At 44.8% G+C, this 20,482-nt stretch overlaps 3 protein-coding genes across 3 annotated transcripts; 1 reads left to right on the top strand and 2 right to left on the bottom strand.

The window, feature by feature from the left end:
- Positions 1 to 1,892: 1,892 nt before the first annotated feature.
- LOC135640291 (ABC transporter G family member 6-like) lies at positions 1,893 to 4,554 on the bottom strand. Its single transcript, XM_065154595.1, has one exon. It carries the CDS (start codon positions 4,317 to 4,319, stop codon positions 2,040 to 2,042), a length of 2,280 nt encoding a protein of 759 aa, XP_065010667.1. The 5' UTR covers positions 4,320 to 4,554; the 3' UTR covers positions 1,893 to 2,039.
- A 1,849-nt stretch (positions 4,555 to 6,403) lies between these two features.
- Positions 6,404 to 9,322, top strand: LOC135641035 (uncharacterized protein At1g24485-like). The gene is made up of 9 exons (XM_065156021.1): positions 6,404 to 6,590; positions 6,661 to 7,180; positions 7,261 to 7,739; positions 7,813 to 7,945; positions 8,040 to 8,108; positions 8,185 to 8,256; positions 8,345 to 8,416; positions 8,533 to 8,744; positions 8,829 to 9,322. The coding sequence occupies exons 1-9, from the start codon at positions 6,500 to 6,502 to the stop codon at positions 9,152 to 9,154; spliced, it is 1,974 nt and encodes a 657-aa protein (XP_065012093.1). The 5' UTR covers positions 6,404 to 6,499; the 3' UTR covers positions 9,155 to 9,322.
- A 479-nt stretch (positions 9,323 to 9,801) lies between these two features.
- Positions 9,802 to 20,112, bottom strand: LOC135641036 (protein CANDIDATE G-PROTEIN COUPLED RECEPTOR 7-like). Its single transcript, XM_065156022.1, has 2 exons — positions 18,565 to 20,112; positions 9,802 to 10,122 (listed from the first exon to the last, which is right to left on the bottom strand). Exon 1 carries the CDS (start codon positions 19,919 to 19,921, stop codon positions 18,602 to 18,604), a length of 1,320 nt encoding a protein of 439 aa, XP_065012094.1. The 5' UTR covers positions 19,922 to 20,112; the 3' UTR covers positions 9,802 to 10,122; positions 18,565 to 18,601.
- Positions 20,113 to 20,482: the final 370 nt, after the last annotated feature.

The following is a 20,482-nucleotide window of genomic DNA, read 5'->3' as shown; positions in this document are numbered from 1 at the left end:
GGATAATGCCGTTTCTTTCTATTATGCAATTTACACTATTTTTAGAAAATAATATTATTATATATTTATTAATATTATAAATAATAATATTTTTAATATTATAAATTTTATTAAAAATATTATAATTGATAGATATCTTAATTTTTAAATCAATAGTGATATCTATTCGAAACCATAATTTTTATTAAATTTCGAGTCAATATTTGTGACTTATATATTTTTAATAGAATTATAGTGTTTTGATGGGTATCAAAAAACGGTGTAATCATATTTCAAAAATATTATAATTAACCATGTGAATCTTTATAAGAGGGATTAGATTGGTTCACCCATGGATTGATCCATAGGGTGTAATCAATACTGCTCCACTTGCCTTATCAAGAGGTTGTTTTAGGATTATTATAAATGAGGATTTTTTTAAAGAAATATGAAAAGAGATTTCAAATCGAATCAAATTTTAAAAAATAATTTAATTCAATTAAAGCATGGTACTTTGAATTGAATCTATTTCGAACCTACCTAATTGAATCGATTTTTAATTTTAAATAATTTTAAAAATATATATTTCCAATGAATATTCAATGAACTAGATCAATTTATTTGAATCAAACTATAATTTTGATCCAATTGAAGCTCATAAACTACAAGTGTTTTTTTTTATTTTTGTATTGAAAGATGTCATAGAGGAATAATAATTTCACATGTAGTATTATTTTTTTTTAATGATGAGGATATGTAGTGATGCATATAAATTAATAAAAGAATTTATATAAATAAACAAATAGATTATTAATGGAAAAAAATAGAATTCATATTTGAAACGAGAGAGCAATACTAAAAAGCAGACAAAGAGGAAAAAATAAAGGAAGAACAATAAACTTACAGAGATTAGGAAAAGATTTTAGATTTTTCTAGGGTCTTTTGTTGAATCGGTATGCTTTAAATTAAAATCAACTCGATCCGAAGTCAATTAATTGAATCCGAGAAGAGTATCATCTCAAATTGAAATCATTTATAACATTTAAAACTAAGTTATTAATGAATCGGTTCCAAAGCAATTCATGGTTCGATCTTTTTTTTTATATTTACAATCATATTTTAAAATTTTAAAAAGTTTTAAGAAATTGTGGGTAAGAACAATAAAAAAAGATAATATTAAGATAAATGCTACACACATGGATCTCTCTCTTCCCCGACAACAGCGAAGAGGGTTTGCAAGACTCAAAACTGTTGGTTGGGCTATTCAGGAGACCGATTCCTGGGGCATCTGCAGTGCGACGCTTGAGAGCGACGCCGCCATATTGATTTCAGATGGGACGCCGATCAACTATGCATAATTACTTATGGACGTCAGTGAGTGGTTGAAGCCGGTGAGAGGTTGGTCGGAACGCCATTTGCATGGATCGGTGAACCACCGCCAACAAAGAACGTCTACACTCACGTCTCGTACTCTGAACTCGAGCCATGGAATGTGGACTCTGCGGTAGAGCATTCATGGCATGGAGTCGAAACCACCGGCGACTGGTACGAATGTTCCGAGGAGAAGAGACGATGGCGATAGAGCAGACTTCAAGTTTAATATATGGATTTGGTGGTTTCTTGTCGCAGAACCCACTAGCGTTAGGTGACGGTGCGTGCCTCATCGACGTTGCCCAACAAGGGGTCAATCGATTACCCAATGACGAGGGTTTCTTGGAGCCGAGGAAGACGTTGAGGACGGATGAACGCCGCCTTTGACTCCGCCGTGAGTCCATTAATTCACGGCTTGCCTGTGGTACATGTATCGATATCGACATGCGAGGGAGATACGTGCAGGTATGGCAGCTCACCACACATTCTTCGTGATCCAACAAACTTGAAATCTCTCTTCTCATCAAACCGAATGAATCGAATTAGCAAACAAGCAGTGTTTTATTCAGATTTGCACTGAAACCACATCACATGAAGTAGTAGTTCATCTCTTAGATCGTAAGAAATATAAAGAAAAGCTTAACATGAAGGAAGAAAGAAACTTCACAACACGGTGACGACATCTGTCTCTACCTCCTCTTGTTCCTGCTCCCGAGCAGGAGGGCGATGTAGAAGAGGAACCTAAAGAGGAAGCCCCACGCCACTGTAACCCACAGGCACTCCCACTTGTCGAGCTGAGTGATGCTCTGTTGCTTCAGGATGTCTGTGCCGGTGGTGATGCAGGTGGTGCCGGTGATGTTCGCCCCCAGGGAATTGCTCATGGACTTGAGCACGTTCAGCTTCATCGCGTCCGGCAAGCCACCCAGCGGTGTGTTGTCGAACATCTGAACGCCTCGGGCGAAGCACTTGTGCGGGTCGTCGAACTCGTTCTGCATCACGGCCTCGTAGGGGTACTTGACCAGCGACATGTAGTGGAACCAGATCCAGTAGTCGTGAATGCGGTCTCTGGTGATGAAGAAGCCACTGAAGAGTAGGAAGTAGGCCAGTATGGCGACGACGACGGTGTAACCTAGCATGACGTGCGTCACCACGCCGGAGAGGAAGGTGACGAAGCCGCTGCCTGCCCAGAAGGAGGCCAGGACGATCAGCACGAAGAATAAGAACCCCTGCGTGCCCCCAGCGAGGCCGACGGCGAAGAAGGTGGTCAAGGCGAAGGCGATGGACAGGAGGATCAGCGGCGGGAAGCCGACGATGGCATGCGAGAGGACGTAGGAGGAGCGGCGGTAGGCATTGTACGCCGTCTCTCGCATGAAGATGTTGCGCTCCTGGAGGAAGACGGGTAGTGCGTCGGCGCACGTGTAGAACATGGTGGACATGGCTATGGCGAAGAAGCCGAGCCGCTCCTGCACGCCCTTGGGCGAGTTGTCGAGCCGCCAGAAGATGGTGGCCAGGATGAATCCGGTTACGAGCACTGCGCCGAGGCGGATGGCGAACAGCTCCGGCATCCGCTTGGTGTTGGTGAACGACCGCTTGGTGAGCACCGCCATCTCGATCCAGAACGGATTGGCGTGCTTCTGGACGGACGAGGCAGACGTCGTCCTGTCTGTCGCGCCGGAGACGAGCTTGCCGCGAGAGATGCTGGCGCTGATGGCGTCTTTGAGAGAAACAGACGACTCCTCGGCGGTAGTCAGGGCGAGTTGTGTGTTCTGGCGCGACTTGTTGAAGTCGACGAGGGGCTTCGCACCGTCCGGAGTGCCCTCAGACTCGCGGATGAGGTCGAGCGCGAACTCTGTCGGGTTTTCGTTGTCGGGGATCGGGTGGCCGAAGTCGGCGAAGAACCGGGGGATGCCGTCAGGCGGACCGCTGTACACCGTCTGTCCGCGGGAGAGGAAAAGAAGGCGATCGAGAAGACACAGGATCCGGTAGCTCGGCTGGTGCACCGACATGATCACTATGCTTCCGCTGTGAGCAATCCTCTGTAACACCTTGACGACCATGAAAGCGCTGGTGGAATCGAGGCCGGACGTGGGCTCGTCGAGGAAGAGGATGATGGGGTCGTGGATGATGTCGATTCCGATCGACACACGGCGACGCTCTCCGCCGGAGACGCCGCGGTGGATCTCATCGCCGATGATGGTCTTGGCGGCGGACCGGAGGCCGAGCTGGTCGATCAGTGCTTGCACCCGGCTCTTCTTCTTCGAGGCGGACAGCGACCGCGGCAGCCGGAACTCCGCAGAGAACATCAAGGTTTCTTCCACGGTGAGCATGGGGTACAGGAGGTCGTCCTGCATGACATAGGCGGAGATCACCTTGAGGAGCCGCCCCTCGAGCTTCTCTCCGTTGAGGGTGATGGAACCCTGCAGGCTCTCCCGAACGATGCGGTTCGCGAGGGCGTCGATCAGGGTGGACTTGCCGGAGCCACTCGCCCCCAGCACCGCGAAGATCTCCCCTTCCCTCGCCTCGCCAGAGATGGAATTCAAAAGCGTCTTGGTCCCAGAGATCGCCTCCATCGGCGGGAGTCCGGCGGCGGGGTCGACGGCGAGGCCGTTCGTGCGGAAGAGCGACATCTTCCGGTTCTTCTTCACGCTGTACGAGAGATCGGTGAAGGCGAGCACGAAAGGGACAGGGCGGGAGGCCAAGTGATCGCCGGCGCCACCTCCGGCGGCGAACTCATCGAGCTCGAGGACATGGTGCTCCGGGGAGGCGTAGCCATCGTTCTCGGTGACGCCACCGCCGCTGTGTGCGTCGCCGACGCGCTTGAAGAGCTGCCCGAGGGTGATGGACTTGCCGCCGCCTCCGGAGTCCTGGTTAGCGTTAGCTCGGGTGCTGTGGTGGCCGAGCAGGCCGTCACGGTCGATGTCCTCGGCCTCTGCCATCGGGGAGGATCGCCGGTCGAACAAGGATATCATGGTATCGCTTCGCTATCCCCCTTTTATCCTACAATCAGAGCAGAGGAAGGAGAAGGTTAAACGGCGGGATAGCAGGGCAGTGTTTACGGTATCCACGGGGATATCGTGTACGTGACCCAAATCCAAAGAACAGTTGTGGAGAAGACTGCGTCGAGCGAGGGAGAGATGAGAGGAGAAGGCAGAGGAATAGCTTGTTGTGGTCATTCAACTCTCTCTCTCTCTCTCTCTCTCTTAATCACCCTATTTATACAGAGCAGTTTCTTGTGGCACCAAAAATTGGACTTTTGGAGATGGGAATAAGTAGGTGTGGGTGTTTAGCGACACTCGACCATCTACACGACCAAGAATGGAAGTATATATATATATATATATGTATATATATATATCATACCCAACAGGAGAGAGGCTGAGGCTGCACTTGGGATTATATCATCGTAGGTGGTTGGAAGTTGGGACTAAGTTATCATTGAATGGATTTTCCACCGGGATAGGAGATGGCAGCGGTTAGGGTTTAGATGAGCCAAAAGAGTACGTTTAACAAAGAAGAAGATGATATCAGTCATCTATTATTATACGTCTAACTTGTGAAAGAATAATCTTATCATTGATATCATTATATGATAACATGTAAATTTGTCGAATGATTATATTTGATATGGTAAGTATTTTTCACCCAATATTAATTAAATAGTAATATCAAATTAGATTTGATATTAATTTTTTGATATTAAATATTTACTAGAGATTTAAGTCATTTATTAAATTAATCTAGTGTTCCATCGGAAAAATCAATTAACCCAACATGATCAGTGGGTAGAGTGACACTAACTATGGTCAGGTTTTGTATCATTCCGATTTAATGTCTGAGTTAGCACAAGAATTTAAACCTTGACCTGTCTTCTCAATTGTGAATTCTTGGAGTGTCCTAATTAATAATGCTGAAGCACGTACTACACGAATCTAATGGCTCGTCGACTTCTTTGTCTTAGGTGAGAAGACTTCCAAATCCATGGCGTCTTATTGCCGAGAAGTTGAAGTCTTCGTAGACAACACGGTTCAATACATGCAAAATGCTGTGGTCTTTGACACTCTCGAACATGAATCAAACATGAATCGACATCAAACAGATTGTTGGAGGAATTGACCACATAAACACCCTCGGAGAAGTCTCACAGAATGCTGAACACTTTGGATGACAAATGAAGAGTGTAATTACATTGCCAGATTGTTGTACGAATAGAACATCACAATTAGGTCATCGGGAACCGATACGTCCTCGTTGGCAAGTAATCCGAACGACTCGAATCATCCGTTGAATGAATGAATGAGACCCGCCCAAGTCCACAATATTATGCAGGCCAGGCTTGGGTTGGAACAACCCATCTTTGTTTGATATAACATCTTGATATTTATTTATTTTTTTTTATTTTTCTTGATTAATATTTTTTTATTTATTTGAATGTGTCAACTAATTTAGTTGGTAAAATTTTTGACAATATACTGCAAGGTAATCTCTGACCTTCACCTCATCGATCGTCACTTCTATCTCTTTTTACGACTTTTCGAACGTAGAAGAGTGTATTGACGAGAATGACAACAAGAGCAAAAGCACACGGACAAAAACAATAACAAAGGTGAGATATAACGAGGCAAGCAAAGGTGACCACGGTGATAGAACGAAGACAATAAGCAATAAAAATGATGGAGAGAGAGAAGAGAAGACTAGGGTAATAAGTGACGATAAGTGATGAACACCAAGGTACACGGTGTCTCATGTGGCACCAACCACCATGCGCTGTCTCACATGCGATAAACCTCACTTCTCATCTTCGAGTCAACGCTTTATGTAACGTTGACTCTCATTTTAGGGTGCTTTCACAAGTCAACGGGTGGGAAACATGCCACACGACATTCTACACATCCCTCCCTCGTTGAGTTTGAAGCATGGCGATGACTTCGTATTAGAACTCAAATCTAACAGCCGTTTCAGCCATCTTCACCAGACCGGATTCACTGTGCTGCTGGATTCCAAGTCAACGTCTTCGATCTCCCATAATGAGCATTGTCAACGATCTCCCCCCCACCCCCCTCTCGGTCTCTCTCTCTCTCCACTTGCCCTCCATCGCGTGCATGCATAAAGGCCAAGCTACGGTCAGCTCATTCTCTCGCTTCAGACCTCCATGGCTGCCCACCTCTTTCCTTTTCATCCATGTCTCCTCTGCCTCTTCTTCTTCTTCTTCATCCTCTTTCTTGGAGCTGATGCAACTTCAGGTAAGGCATCATCTTCTTACCTTTGTATTAGGCACAGCTTTTCACCATTACTCTTCATGTTTCCTCACAGGCTTCATCAGCATCGACTGCGGTGCTTCAGATTCCTACACGGACGCCGACGGCATCCACTGGGAGAGCGACAGGGCATACATTTCCAATGGCGAGAGCCGAGCAGTGCAGAGCACCGAATCCATGGCCACGCCGCTGACAACGCTCCGTGTGTTCTCGTCGAGGAAGAAGAACTGTTACCCGATCCTTCTCCCCGATGCCCGACGCATCCTCGCCAGAGTCAGCTTTCACTACGGCAACTACGACAAGAAGGCGGCGCCGCCGACGTTCGAGCTCCAGTTCGACGGCAACAGCTGGGCCACGGTCGTCACCCGGATGGATGGCGCTGTCTACTTCGAAGCCGTGTACGATGTGCGCATGGGCAGGACCAGCATATGCGTCGCTCAGACCATCCCCAAGCAGCTGCCCTTCGTGTCGTCGATCGAAGTTAGGCAGCTGGAGAACTCCATGTACGACGGCGAACCCACCTTCGCCTTCTTCCTCCTCAGAAGGTGGTCGTTCGGAGCTACTGACAGCGTCAGGTAACTCTTCTTCCATCGTATCGTCTCCATCCTCTGAATCCCATCGATCTGAAACAAGAATGTTCTCTTCCTCGATTAAGGTACCCTGACGACAACTACGATCGAATCTGGGTTCCTGCCGCTGATTCTGCAGGAGTAACCTCACTATCCAGCGACACAACCATCATGGACACCTCAAATTCGACCGAGCATCCTCCAAAAGCTGTGTTGCTCAACGCTTTCACGACGACAGATCCATCCGCCGACTTGAGTTTGACGTTCGCTGATCTTGTTCCAGCAGCCACCATTCCGGTCTACATCAACCTCTACTTTGCTGAAATGACTTCGTTGAGTTCTTCTGATGTGAGATCGTTCCGGATTGACATGGATGGAAAGACATCAGATCCGATCGTTCCGCCTTACCAAAAGGTGTTGGAGTTTTCGTTCGCCGATCGTGGCGTCACAGCTAGCAGTCAAATGGCGTTGCGAGCTACAGCCGACGCCACCCTTCCCCCCATCATCAGTGCCATGGAGATCTTCACCGGTAGCAGTCTCAGCAACGGAACAGCCGAATCCGACGGTGAGTCTCCGCTTGCGCCAAACCTTGACGATAGCGTCTGATCTCTCTAATGCATGTCTGATGGTTGTGACAGCGAAGGCGTTGACAATTTTACAGCTACAGTTTAAGGCTCTCAGTGACTGGAATGGCGATCCTTGCCTCCCGGCAAACTACAGCTGGGATTGGGTTGGATGCAGTTCTGATCCAGTTCCACGAATCATTGCACTGTAACACTCTCTTTGTCCTGATGTGTTCTCTCTGTAATCTGCGATACTATCCATGTCACTGTGCCATGAAACTTCCTCTGGTGACGATGATCAGGTATCTTGCTGGGTATGGGCTTGCTGGAGATCTTCCAGACTTCAGTGACTTGAGCTCTCTGCAGACCATGTAAGCTAACTTAGTTGATGCTCACTCTCAGTAACTTGACAACTAATCTAAGCAGCCCCACTGCGACAATTCACAGAGATATGCACAACAACAGCATTACAGGAGAAATCCTTGACTTCCTGGGCAGGTTGCCCAACCTAATTCAGCTGTGAGCCTTGTTAATACTGAAGCAGAGCTTATCACTCTTTCAACTGGTTCCAACAAGCTGATCTCTTCTTGTTTCCACTTCTTTGAAGGAATCTGGCTGATAACAAGTTGAGCGGAGCGATCCCATCGTCTTTGACCTCAAACAACAGGATCAAGCTGGTGTAAGTGGTATATTGGCACCTTGTTAGAACCAATAGTGAGAGGCTGCTGCTCTGTGAATTTGTCTATGGAATTCCATATATCTTTCGGATTCATGGTTAGCTGTTGGACATTACAGGACTTCTGGAAATCCAGACTTGTGCTCTCCCGACCAGACCTGTGACACATCCAAAGGTTCAAGCTCTGCTGGTGCCAAAAAAAAGAGTAGCAAATTAGGGCTCATACTTGGAGTTGCGGTTCCAGTGTTCTTCGTCGCCCTTGTAGCCACAGCAGTCACGTTCTTCCTTCGTAGCAGGAGAAGAGCTCCACCTGTTGCAGCAGAAAATCCAGGTCTGTGGACAAGACTGTTATGGTTAAGTAGGCCAACTTAAACCTTGAACATGGCCTCAGTCTGATGCTATTAGCTTCACACAGGGCATGTTAATTCATACGGTAAGCCGGGAGAAACAGCTGAAGGTCAGGGACAGGGTGCCATAAAAGGTAATGGCCATGGCATGTTTGGAGCTCAACATGGAAGAATGGTTCAAACACCTGGTGTTCAATTCATAGGAGCAGATAAACCGAGAGTGGCACCTAGAAATGCACCTGTTGCTGCCCAGTTCCCAGCTGCAGCTGGTGAGTATCCTGCGGGGAGCGAGGAAGTCGTGGAGGAGCAGCCAATGATAGTGGAAGCAGCATACGAGGAGCAGAGATGGGGTGAAGAAATGGTGGATGTGGAGATGCACGATGAAGAACACTAGCAACACCTAGTAAGCAATGGAAACAGATGTTCCAATTTCTAATATGTTTTGCATCAGTGAGATGGAGAAATCAAAGATGAGCAAAATTCTTTCTAATGTTCTTATCAAGTCTATGATATTAGATAAACAAACATCAGGAAGAAACACAAGGTTTTGACCTTACACAACATATCTGTCATAAATGATCTAAAGATGCAAGTAAATTGACTATCTATCTCTATTATGAGAGCTGGGATCAAATAGACCAGATGATAGTATCAATAATGTAAGATCAATATACAAATCTCTACCCTGAATAAGATGATTATGGGGCTTAGCTCAAGGTTGTCAAAAGGCCAAAGTAAACCATGCTTACATAGCATTACTTTTCTAGTATGACTGCATGCTAAATAACATTTTTGAGACTTCAATTCCATATAAAAAGACCAACATAAGTGATAGGGAATCTCCATCCTCATTTGAGGATAACTGTTTGTGATAGGTAGTAAAGGGCAAACTACATTTCCAGCAAACAACAGATCTATCATCCTTGAAACTAAAGATATATGACCCTAGAGAATCACATCAGAGAGCAAAGTAAATTCTTTGAAACTGAATTGAGAACTCATGGTCCTCACAAAACACATTCAACCTTAGCATGACAGCCATGAGAAATATATGGCACTTCAATCATTCAAAGTGAAAGTGGTACTTACACCATCAAGTTTCAACTTAAAAGAGCTGTCAATCCAGTTCTTCCAGTTATGGCCAAAGAGACTTCTCAGATATATTGAAACACATGAATTTATCATCTTCATGTGATGATGTCCGACAAACTCGAGTGAATACAACAGTAGTGCCCCATCCCTCATTGGTTTTTGATGTGATTTCAATTGTCCTGCGTAAGCTAGCACTGAAACTACTCATCTCCAGTTACATTTGATGACCACTAGGTTCAAAACCAGATAGAACTTGTGATGGTCTAATATCTGCAGATTTCAATTTGTCACCAAGTGAATACAGAAAGCCATATTCTTTGTTGCACAAATAGGTGGAGGAATTTAGAGAAACAGGACTGGAGAAACATAAAGAGATTAGATAGAAGAAACAGACAAAAAGATGTGACAGGTGAGATATATGAGGCCAGCAGCCTTGTAAACTTCTTTTTGTGAAAATAAAATTCTATGCAATGCTAATGAAGGTGCAGCTTCACAAACAACCTGGCCATTTGTTCACTCACTAACGGACACAAACAACAGGAATAAAAGAGAATAATAACTGTTTGAGTCGATCTTGAAAAAGTACCAGATAAAACTGTAGTAACCATTGACTCTTCCACAGAAGTGTTAATGCAAAACGTGGGTACCTTAGATTTCTGATCTTAGCATTCTACCTCAGCTACTAATTTAATTGGATATTACAACCTAAGCTTGAAACCAGCTCAGATACCGGTTTAAAGATCCAAACCCAAACCATATTAGACTCTAATTGACCCCAAAAACTGAATTATAACATCAGCATAGCACATCCAAATAAACTAAGCTGAAAATACTAGACTATGCAAATCTAAACTAGTCCGGACTGTCACGGACTTAGCTGGAATTGCCTAAGTCGTGAGGCACCTTTACATTATTTGTCCGTAAAGGATCAGCCTAGTTGTAACCTTGCTCAGGTTCCGAAGGACTTGTAAAAAGAACAAATTGATTAGTTTCGAAAACGAGCAACATATAAGTCTCAACATCTTGCAAAAAAGATAGCTTTACAAGCAATTCAGCAAACACTTTGTGTATAAGAAAGAAAAAAGAGGAAGAAGAAAACAAGGATTTTAGAAGATAAATGAATAGTCGCAAGTCCGTAAACGACTGCTTACTGGGTGTCGGACACGTTGGCAAGTTCCCATAGGCCTTACGTGTAAACTTGTGAATTCAATCAACACCCAACACTATCCCAAATCCCCATCCAACCCTGTGCCACCCAGGTGGATCTAGGATGGCTGACATTTTGCACCGCATCGCAACTTACAAAAAACAGGCCATGACACAAGAAAACTAAGCCATTTTGGGACAATTTTGCCCATTCTAGTGAGTGATCGCTCTGCAACCTTACAAACTGTTCTTGTTCACTTGTCCTACAATCCGCTAAATTGACTTCAACTCGTTTTTTGTAGGAGGCACTGGTATGTAGTAGCCCAGTTAAAACACTTCGGGAAGCATATTACAAATTTAAGTGATAGGCTTTCAAGTTGCTCGCATGGAAGACATTGTGAATTTTGAGTCACGCCAACAGCTGCAACTTGTAGGAGACATTACGTATCCTGCTGATAATTAGGAAGAGCCCTTCATACTTGCACACCAATCCCTTGTGCATTTTATGCCTAAAAAACTAGAGTGATACTGGTTGGAGTTTCACCAGCACCAAGTCGTCGACTTAAAACTCTTATGGTCGCCTTCTCATATTTGCCCACCACTTCATCTTTTTGGTCGCTTTCTCCAAGTAAGCCCAGGCAATATCTGTGTTTTGGTGTCATTCCTTTACAAAGTAATATGCTGACAGTCTACTCTCGGTATAACCGATTGCCAAGGTGTAAGGAGTTAACGGCTACTGTCCAGTAATAATCTCGAAGAAGCACTTGTTGGATGTACAGTTCCGCTACAAGTTGTAGGAGAATTTGACTATGTCCAACTTCACCCAATCTCGCTGGTAGGCACTCATGTAGTGCTGAAGATATTGCTTTAGGAGCAAATTTATTCTTTCAGTTTGGCCATTTGTCTAAGTGTAGAGGCTTGTGGAGAAGTATAACTTAAATCCCAACAATTTGAACAACTCGGTCCAGAACCGTCCCAAATATTGTGTGTCTTGATCGTTGATGATATTGTGCGGAACTCACCAATACTTCACAATATTTTTCGTCATCAACTTGGTCGCCTCCTCCGTTGAGCAGTGTACGGATGCAACAATGAATGTTACATACTTTGAAAACCGATTGACCACCATGAGTATCGAGCCAAGTCTCCTTATTGTCGGCAACCTTGATATGAAGTCCAAGGAAATGCTCTCCCATAGGATTTCTAATATAGGCAATGACTCCAAAAGTCCTATCAGTTTTTGTTGCTCTACCTTATTTTGTTAGCAAGTAAGGCATGTCCGAACATATTCCTCTACATCGGTCCCCATCTTAGGCTAATAGAAAGCCCTCTCCACGAGAGTCATCGTGCGATGAATACCCGGATGTCCTACCTAAAGAGAATCGCGACACTCCTTTAAGAGTTCACGCATCAAATTGTCCGCTTAGGAAACATAAACTCTATTCCCTTTGGTGTAGACGAGTCCCATCAGGACCCAAAATTGTCGTGCTTGCCTTCCTTGATCAGTTGCATCAAGGTTACCACCTAGGGATCACTGTATAGTCCATCTATGATCCTGGAAAGAACGTTGGAGTGCATTTGACTTGCTTGGCCTTCGCCTTCCAATTGTACAACATTCACCAGCTCCACTTTTCTACTCAATGCATCAACCACGACATTTGTTCTTTCAGTCTTGTGCCCCATTGTCATAACAAATTCAGTTAGGAAATCTTGCCACCATGCCGAGAAGGTAGTGCCGCCATACTCGTAGACAGTGGACCACCGCTGTTATCTTTTTCTCGTGCATCGGATACTGCTACTCAGTCTTGCGACTCTTGTAGGGCACGGGGTGACCCTCCGGCATAAGTACTCCTTCAATAGCGAAGTCCTAAGCATCCATATGGACTTTGAAAGGTTTCTCATAGTCCGATAATTTAAGTGTCGGTTCTTCTAACATTGCAGACTTAAGGTCTTGAAAAGCCGCTTTACGTTTGTCCGACCATCGGAAGGCTGCTCCTTCAGCAACTCCACCAGTGGAGCTGTGTGCTTCAAGTACCCAGCTATGAAGAGCCAATAATAGTTGACGAAACTAAGGAAGGATCCAATACCTTCTTTGGTGTTTGTCACTCCACCATAGCTTGCACCTTCGATTTGTCCATCCGAATGGATCCTCTCGGCCGATTCAACACCCTAAGAATAAAATATTCGTCTAGGCAAAGTAGCATTTCTCCTTTTTCATGAACCAAGTGTTCTCCCTCAAAATCTTGAAAATTGTTCGAAGATGTTTGATATGCTCCTCAAGCGTTTGGTTATACACAAAGATATCGCCAAGTAGATGACCACAAACTTGTCCAGATACTCCTTGAATAGTTGATTCATAAGAGTGAAGAATGTAGTCGATGTGTTGGTTAGGCCGAAAGATATTAAGATCTCAAACGCTCCATACCTAGTCACACAAGGAGTCTTTGCTTCATTGCCTTCAGCTATACACACCTGCCAATACCTCGACTGAAGGTCAAGTTTAGAGAAATGCTTCGCGTTGCCTAGTTGAGCGAACAAGTCTACGATGAATGGGATAAGAGACTTGTTTTTCACCGTCACCTTATTTAGGGCCCGATTGTCGACACATAATTGAAGACTCTCATCATGTTTCTTCTCGAAGAGACCTAGAGTTCTAAATGGTGCTTTAGAATCGCGGATGAGACCACCACTTAGTAGTTCGTCTAGTTACTTCATAAGCTTTGCCAACTTTAGAGGGACCATGCTATCACGGACTTAGCTAAAATTGCATCAACGATCGAGGCACGGTTCTTAGGACGATTCTGGACCGAGCTGTTTAAATTGCTAGGATCTAAGTTACACTTCTCCACAAGCCTCCACCCCCAGACAGATGACCAAACTGAAAGAATAAATTCACTCCTTTAGTAATATATTCGGCACTATGTGAGTGCCAACCAACAAGATTATGTGAAGTTATTGGACATAACCCAATTCTCCTACAACTTACAAGGGAGCTTTACATCCACTAAGAGCCCATTTGAGATCATTACGGGATAGTAGCCATCAAATTCTCACACCTTGGCAATTGGTTATACCGGGAGTAGCCCGTCAACATATCATTTTGCAAAAGAATGGAATTGAAATATAGATATTGCATGGGTTTACTTAGAGAAGACGACTAAAAAGATAAAGTGAGTAGATTTTAGAAGGCGATCATAGGAGTTTAAAGTTTGTGACTTGGTGTTGGTGAAGCTTCAACCAGTATCACTTCAGTTCTTTAGGCATAAAGTGTACAAGGGATTGGTGCGCAAGTACGAAGGACTCTTCCCAATTATCAATAGGGTAGACGATGCTTTATACAAGTTGCAACTGCCGATGTAACTCAAAATTCACAATGTCTTACATGCGAGTAACTTGAAAGTCTTCCACTCAAATCCGTAAGATGCTTCCCAAAGTGTTCCAACTTGACTACCCCCCATCAAAACCTCTCATGAAAAGCGAGTTGAAGCCATTTAGCATATCGTAAGACAAAGCTATCCAACGGAGTAGAGCAGATCAAGTACTTGGTGAAATGATGAAAGCTTCTACAAACAAAAGCCAATAGGGAGCCTGAAGACGCCCTACGACACGAATAAGCAGTCATCAAAGCCTACCAGCAAGCATTGACGAGGGCATTAACAGTTTAGGTGAGGGAGAATATCATTGATGGTCATCGTGCACCCGCAACGCCTTTATCAACGGACCATTCGTCGCTTTTGTTTGCTTGTATATATGTTTGGCAGTGTGTTTTGCTTTGTTTATGTGTGATATCGCTTGAAAAATATAAACAAGAATAATTTGCAAGGTTGAAGAGCGACCACTCACCAGAATGGGCAAAATTGCCCTAGAATTGCCCAGTTTTCGTGTGCCATGGCATGTTTTATATAGGTTGCGATGTAGAGCAAAACAGTAGCCATCTTAGCACCCCAGAACCCTCCGAGTGACACAGGGCTGGATGACGATTTGGGGTAGTGTTGGGCGTTGCTTGGTTTCACAAATTCGTATGTTAAGCCTACGGGAACTTGCCAACGTGCTCGACACCCGATGAGCAGTCGTTTGCCGACTGTTTGGTTGTCTTCTAAAGTCCTTGTTTTTTACTTCCTCTCTTTTCTCTCTTGCACACCAAGTGTTTGTTGAATTGCTTGTAAGGCTATCCTTTTCGCGAGACATTGAGGCTTGTCCATCTCTCGTTTTCAAACTAATCAATTTGCTCTTTTATAGGTCCTTCGGGACCTAAGCGAGGTTATAACTAGGTTGACCCTTTGCAGATGAATAACACAAGGGTGCCTCACGACTTAGGCAATTTCAGTTATGTGCATGATGGTGTGCATGAACTCTATTCTGAGAATCACTTGGAAGTCATCCAGCGACACTGCCATTATGTTTGTGCTTTCGCTCCACGTCGCAATTTTGATAGGGACTCTCCTTGCTAGCCCGAAGATCTGCTTAGCCTCCAAGTTCACAGCCTTCATCCAACTTGGGCTCTTCTCTAGGTTCAGCCCAAGTCGCCTTGCTTCTTGGTTGGCAATAAAATTATGGGTAGCACCCATGTCCACCATTGCACGAGTTGTTCGACCATTTAGCATGATGTCTATGTGCATCAGCTCACTACTTCTTACTTTCTATTGCTTCGTCTTCACGTTCTCACCCACCTAACACTGTAACGTGTTCAACAAACACATTGATCCCATCCGGAGTCCTTGCGACTCCTCATCGTCCTTGTTGGATTCCAAACTATTTAAACTAAGGGCGACGACCTTACCCTTGCCTGATCTAGGGGGATGAATTGATGATGTCAACACATTTAGTGCTTGCTTTTGCGGGCACTCCCTCACTATGTGCAGTCCTCCGCACAAGAAGCATCCATCAGGTATTGGGGCCTTATCTTTTAAACTCGACCCTTTGTGGGAACTTTTTTTTTTGCTCGATTGCAAACTCCTTCCCTCAGGAATACTTAGATGAGCGATTTTCCAAAAAATTGTTTCTTCTTCCCCAAATCCTCCGAGGAAACCGATTGCCCCAACCAAATCAATGACATTCCTTTGATGCAGTTCCTATTGTACCTATAGCTTCAGGCCATCGAGGAAGCTAAACAACTTGTCCTTCTCGGACATGTCTTATATGTCCAACATTAGTGCTGAAAACTGCTTTACGTAGTCCCGAATGGAAGTGTTTTGGCGGAGTTATCTCAGCTTCCGTCTTACGAGAAATTCAGTGTTCTGAGGCAGGAGAGGAGTTCTCAATTCCCGCTTCAAGTTCTCCCATGTGTTCACTTGACACCAACTTTGTTGGATCTCTGCTCAACGTGATCGCTACCAAAGTTTTGCATCCCCATTCAGATACATGGTTGCTATCAAAACTTTAGTTTCTTTATAATCAAGCCTCGTAGCTAGAAAGTATTGTTCCACGTCGAACAAAAAATTCTCAAACTCCTTCACATCCCTAGCACCCCCGTAGCAATGTGGCTCGGGTGCACTTTAAGTTTTGTAATTGAGCAATGCAAGTGATGCTCCCTCCCGTATTAAGAGACCTGGTAAGTAACTTAATACCGGATGTGAGTTCCGCCATGACTTCGCATGGGTACTACACAGAGTCTTTAATGTCTTTCGTCAATTGATCTACTTAGGACTTGACCTTGTCGATCCGAGATTTTGCCTCCCCAAGAAGCTTTCGTTGGCCTTAGTGGAGTTCCTCTAGACTCATCTCGAGAACATCAAAGCGGGTTTCTGCAACTGTAAGCCTCTTTTTATGGCTTTTCTTTCCGGTTGAAGCTCTGAAATGCACTTCCTCTGCTCGAGGGAGAATAGCCAACTTCTCACTCGTCATTTTCGTTGTCACACTCCTCTTGAGCGACTCCAACAGCTTGAGAGTGAGTTTGCACTTGCAACCTGCCTACGACTGCTTGGGGCAATAGTCCGACTTGCTTCATCTTACTCGATTCACTATGGTGCTTCGCTATGACAAGATTATGAACTTTTGCTGTTTGCATGAACTGCTTGCCTGCTTTGATACCACAATGTCACAGACTTAGTTGGAATTGCCTAAGTCGTGAGACACTCTTGTATTATCCGTCTACAAAGGTTCAGCTTAATTACAACCTCGCTCAAATCCCGAAGGACCCATAAAATAATACGTTGATTACTTCCGAAAACGAGCAATGGATAAGACCTGACATCCCGCAAAAAGGACAGCTTTACAACCAATTCAGCAAAAACTTGGAATGTAAGAGGGAAAAAACATGAAAGATAAAACAAAGACTTTAGAAGGCAAATGAACAATCGCAACTCCTCAAATGACTGCTCACCGGGTGTTGGGCGCGTTGGAAAGTTTCCGTAGGCTTTATGTGTGAACTTATGAATTTAAACAACGCCCAATATTATCTTAAACCCCATCCACCCTGTGCTACATTAGTGGTTCTAGGGTATTAAGATGACTGACATTTCGTACCGCACCGCACTTTGCAAAAAACAAGCCATGGTGCGAAAATTAAGCCATTCTAGGGTAGTTTTGCCCGTTCTGGTGAGCAATCACTCTGTAGCCCTGCAAATTGTTCTTGCTCACAGTTTTCAAGAAAAAATATATAAAAACAAGGCAAAATACATTGCCAAACATATGTACAAGCAAAAAAAACAATAAATGGTCCGTTGACAAAGGTGTTGCAAGTGCGCAATGACCATTTATAACAGGTCGGTTTAGTGATTCATTGTAGCTGCAACACCAACAACCATACAAATACAAATAAACTAAATCATCATATGTAAACTTTGCTAGTTTATAAATAAGATCAACCTGAACCATGATGGCTTGGTTTTGAATGATCAAATAGGGTGGTATGCTCAGTTTGGGGTTATTCATTCCATATTTAGTCAAAAATATTCCTACAAGTAACCAACATTAATTAAAGATTTAGGTTAAATAACTAAGACAAGTTGAAGGAAGTCTTAGAATCCATTTCAACCAATATGTCAATAAGTCCGTTTATGGTTTATTCTAAAATACAGGTCTAAATCATCTGTTGTATGATCCTAGAAATGAACTAAATTTATATACAGTGAGGAAAAAACTTATTGGCAAGAGAGAACGACATACACAACAAATATGGCCTTCCAAAAAAGTAGGAAAACCATTAGTTTCTGCTACCAAAGAGACTCAGTTTCACATTTCCACAGTTTGGAAACTCCAACTTTAGAGTAATTGTTGAACAAGTTTAGAATTGACAGGCTTTCATATTTTCCCACATACCATATGTATGTTTTATGATATAAATGTTCCCTCACTCAAGCATAACATCAAATCAACTAAAGCATCAATAAAAGCTACTAAACATATGAACTTATAAGATTAGTCAGGATTCTTTTAATGACCACCATCTCTGAATAGGTACAGAATGTAGTAATATAATGTTTACTTCTTGACATCCGGAAAGAAGTGACTACAACTTCAAGAAGCAGCAGCAGCAAGGCATAAATTAAGATGCAGCATCGAGATTATACTAAAAGACACCCAAAAAGATGACCCTCATGCAGAAGAGTTAAGAACAGCACCAACCAAACTTCAATCTTGTAATGCACAGCATTTCTTGGATTCAAAGCTCGAATTCCTCTTCCCGCAGTGCAGCTTCAGCAGCCTGCTCTTCCTCATCATCAAGCGCAAAGTACTCGTTCCTCTCCTTTGGCCTGAACATATAAAACATGACGACATAAAAAGCAAAGCTCACAGTCTCCTCTGCCGCCACGCTCACCCACCGATACTTGTAGGATGCGATCGTCTTCAAAGCATACACCACGATCCTTGTGAAGTACAAGTATCCAATCACGGCCATGTAAAATTGCCGAAAAAGAGAGAGCTTGGCGAGAGTCCTTGCGGCCTTGCCATCAGTCTTGGAAGTCTCCTTCAGGGTTCTTATCGACCAGATGATCGGGAATATGATAGCACAGCAGCAGGCGATGTCGATCAAAAGGAAGACCTGGTTCCATGTCACCCAACCCTGGATGAATGGCCCGGTCTCGCCGATCACGGCGGAGGCAATGTTCGCAAGGACCTGAAGGGGGATCACGATCATGAGCACCTTCTTCTCGCGGTCCTGGAGGAAGGGCTTCAGGAAGGACCATCCGGTGCCAATGAGGACGATGACGGTGAAGAAGAGGACGCCTTTTACGAACTTGAAGACGTAGAAAGCGACGTCCCAGCCGTGAGGCGTGCCGGTGGTGCGTGTGTAGTGCAGGTCCTCGGCGGCGAAGAGGAGGTCGAGGGCCTTCGCGAGCAGGAGGCCGGCCATGAGAAGGTGGATCCGGTGGGCGTCAAGTCGGTTCCGGAAGCAGATGTAGATCCAGGCAGCGAGGGCAGCGAAATAGGCGACGGCGAAGAAGGTGTAGAGGGAGGGGACAGCGGACTGGCCGACGGAGAGATAGTCGGGGGTGCCGTCAGAGCGGGAGTTGTACATCCCGGTGTGGACCGACATGGAGACGACTGCGCCGGGGGCGCAGTTGGCGAAGAAAAGGCCGTACTCGTCGGGGTGGGTGATGAGAAAGGTATCGTTGAAAGAGTGGGCACGGGAGAGTCTGGCGAAGGTGAACAGCGGGCGGACATAAGGGCTCTGGAGGGCGCAACTGGGGACGGGGGCGGGGTTCTGGTGGGGCTGCTCCGAGTCGTGGATGGACTGGAGGAGGCTAGCGTCGGAGAGGAGGAAGAAGCCGAAGAGGTCCGGGGAGGCGGCGGAGGACGAGAAAGAGACGGCGGAGAGGGCGATGAAGACGCCACCGGACGGGGCGAAGCCGAACTCCTCCAAGAGGATGAGGGGGCGGGAGTCGGAGGTGATCTTTAGGGCTTTGATCTCCGCCGAAGAGGGGGAGATCAGCGCAAGGAGGAGAGCGAAGACGGCAAGGGGTGCGGCGCTTCCGCCCATGACGCGAGGCGGCGGTTCCGACGACGCAGACTCTGATCTAATGGTTTCTCGGCCAAGGTCGAACAGAAGTCGCCGCCGCGGCCGATAGCGTGGGTTGGTCGACCGGGGAGACAGGCAGCTTATTGGTGGTTGTGCCGTCAGCCGTTTGTCGTCTTCCGCGGCCAACGCTAAGACCACGGCAGCCTAATCTGCAAGCCAGGTCAAATAGTCCGTCCACAGTCTCAACTTACCGTCCATCTTTCACATATCTATCCTTGTAATCTTTCATAATGACATCTTTACCATCGCAAATTTTAATTACTTCAAATATACAATTAAAAGTTATTTTTGATGCATAAATTTTTTTTATGAATGAATCCTTAATTATTAAGGACTATTCCATATATCTTTGAAAGTGTTAAATTGACTAATTAGTAAAAACTCTGTCAAATCTTTTTTTATTAGCTATCATTTTTTTCTTACCTTTTTTTTTCTCCTCTTTTTTTTAATAGAATGATATTGTGATTAGTAAATAAAATTAGAGGGATTATAAATAGCAAAATAATATTTTATTAAAATTTA

The sequence above is a fragment of the Musa acuminata genome, chromosome BXJ3-6 (genome assembly GCF_036884655.1).
Source record: "Musa acuminata AAA Group cultivar baxijiao chromosome BXJ3-6, Cavendish_Baxijiao_AAA, whole genome shotgun sequence".
Taxonomy (NCBI): Eukaryota; Viridiplantae; Streptophyta; class Magnoliopsida; order Zingiberales; family Musaceae; genus Musa; species Musa acuminata.
Note: the sequence above shows the minus strand (reverse complement) of the source record. Positions and strands in the feature narration are given on the sequence as shown.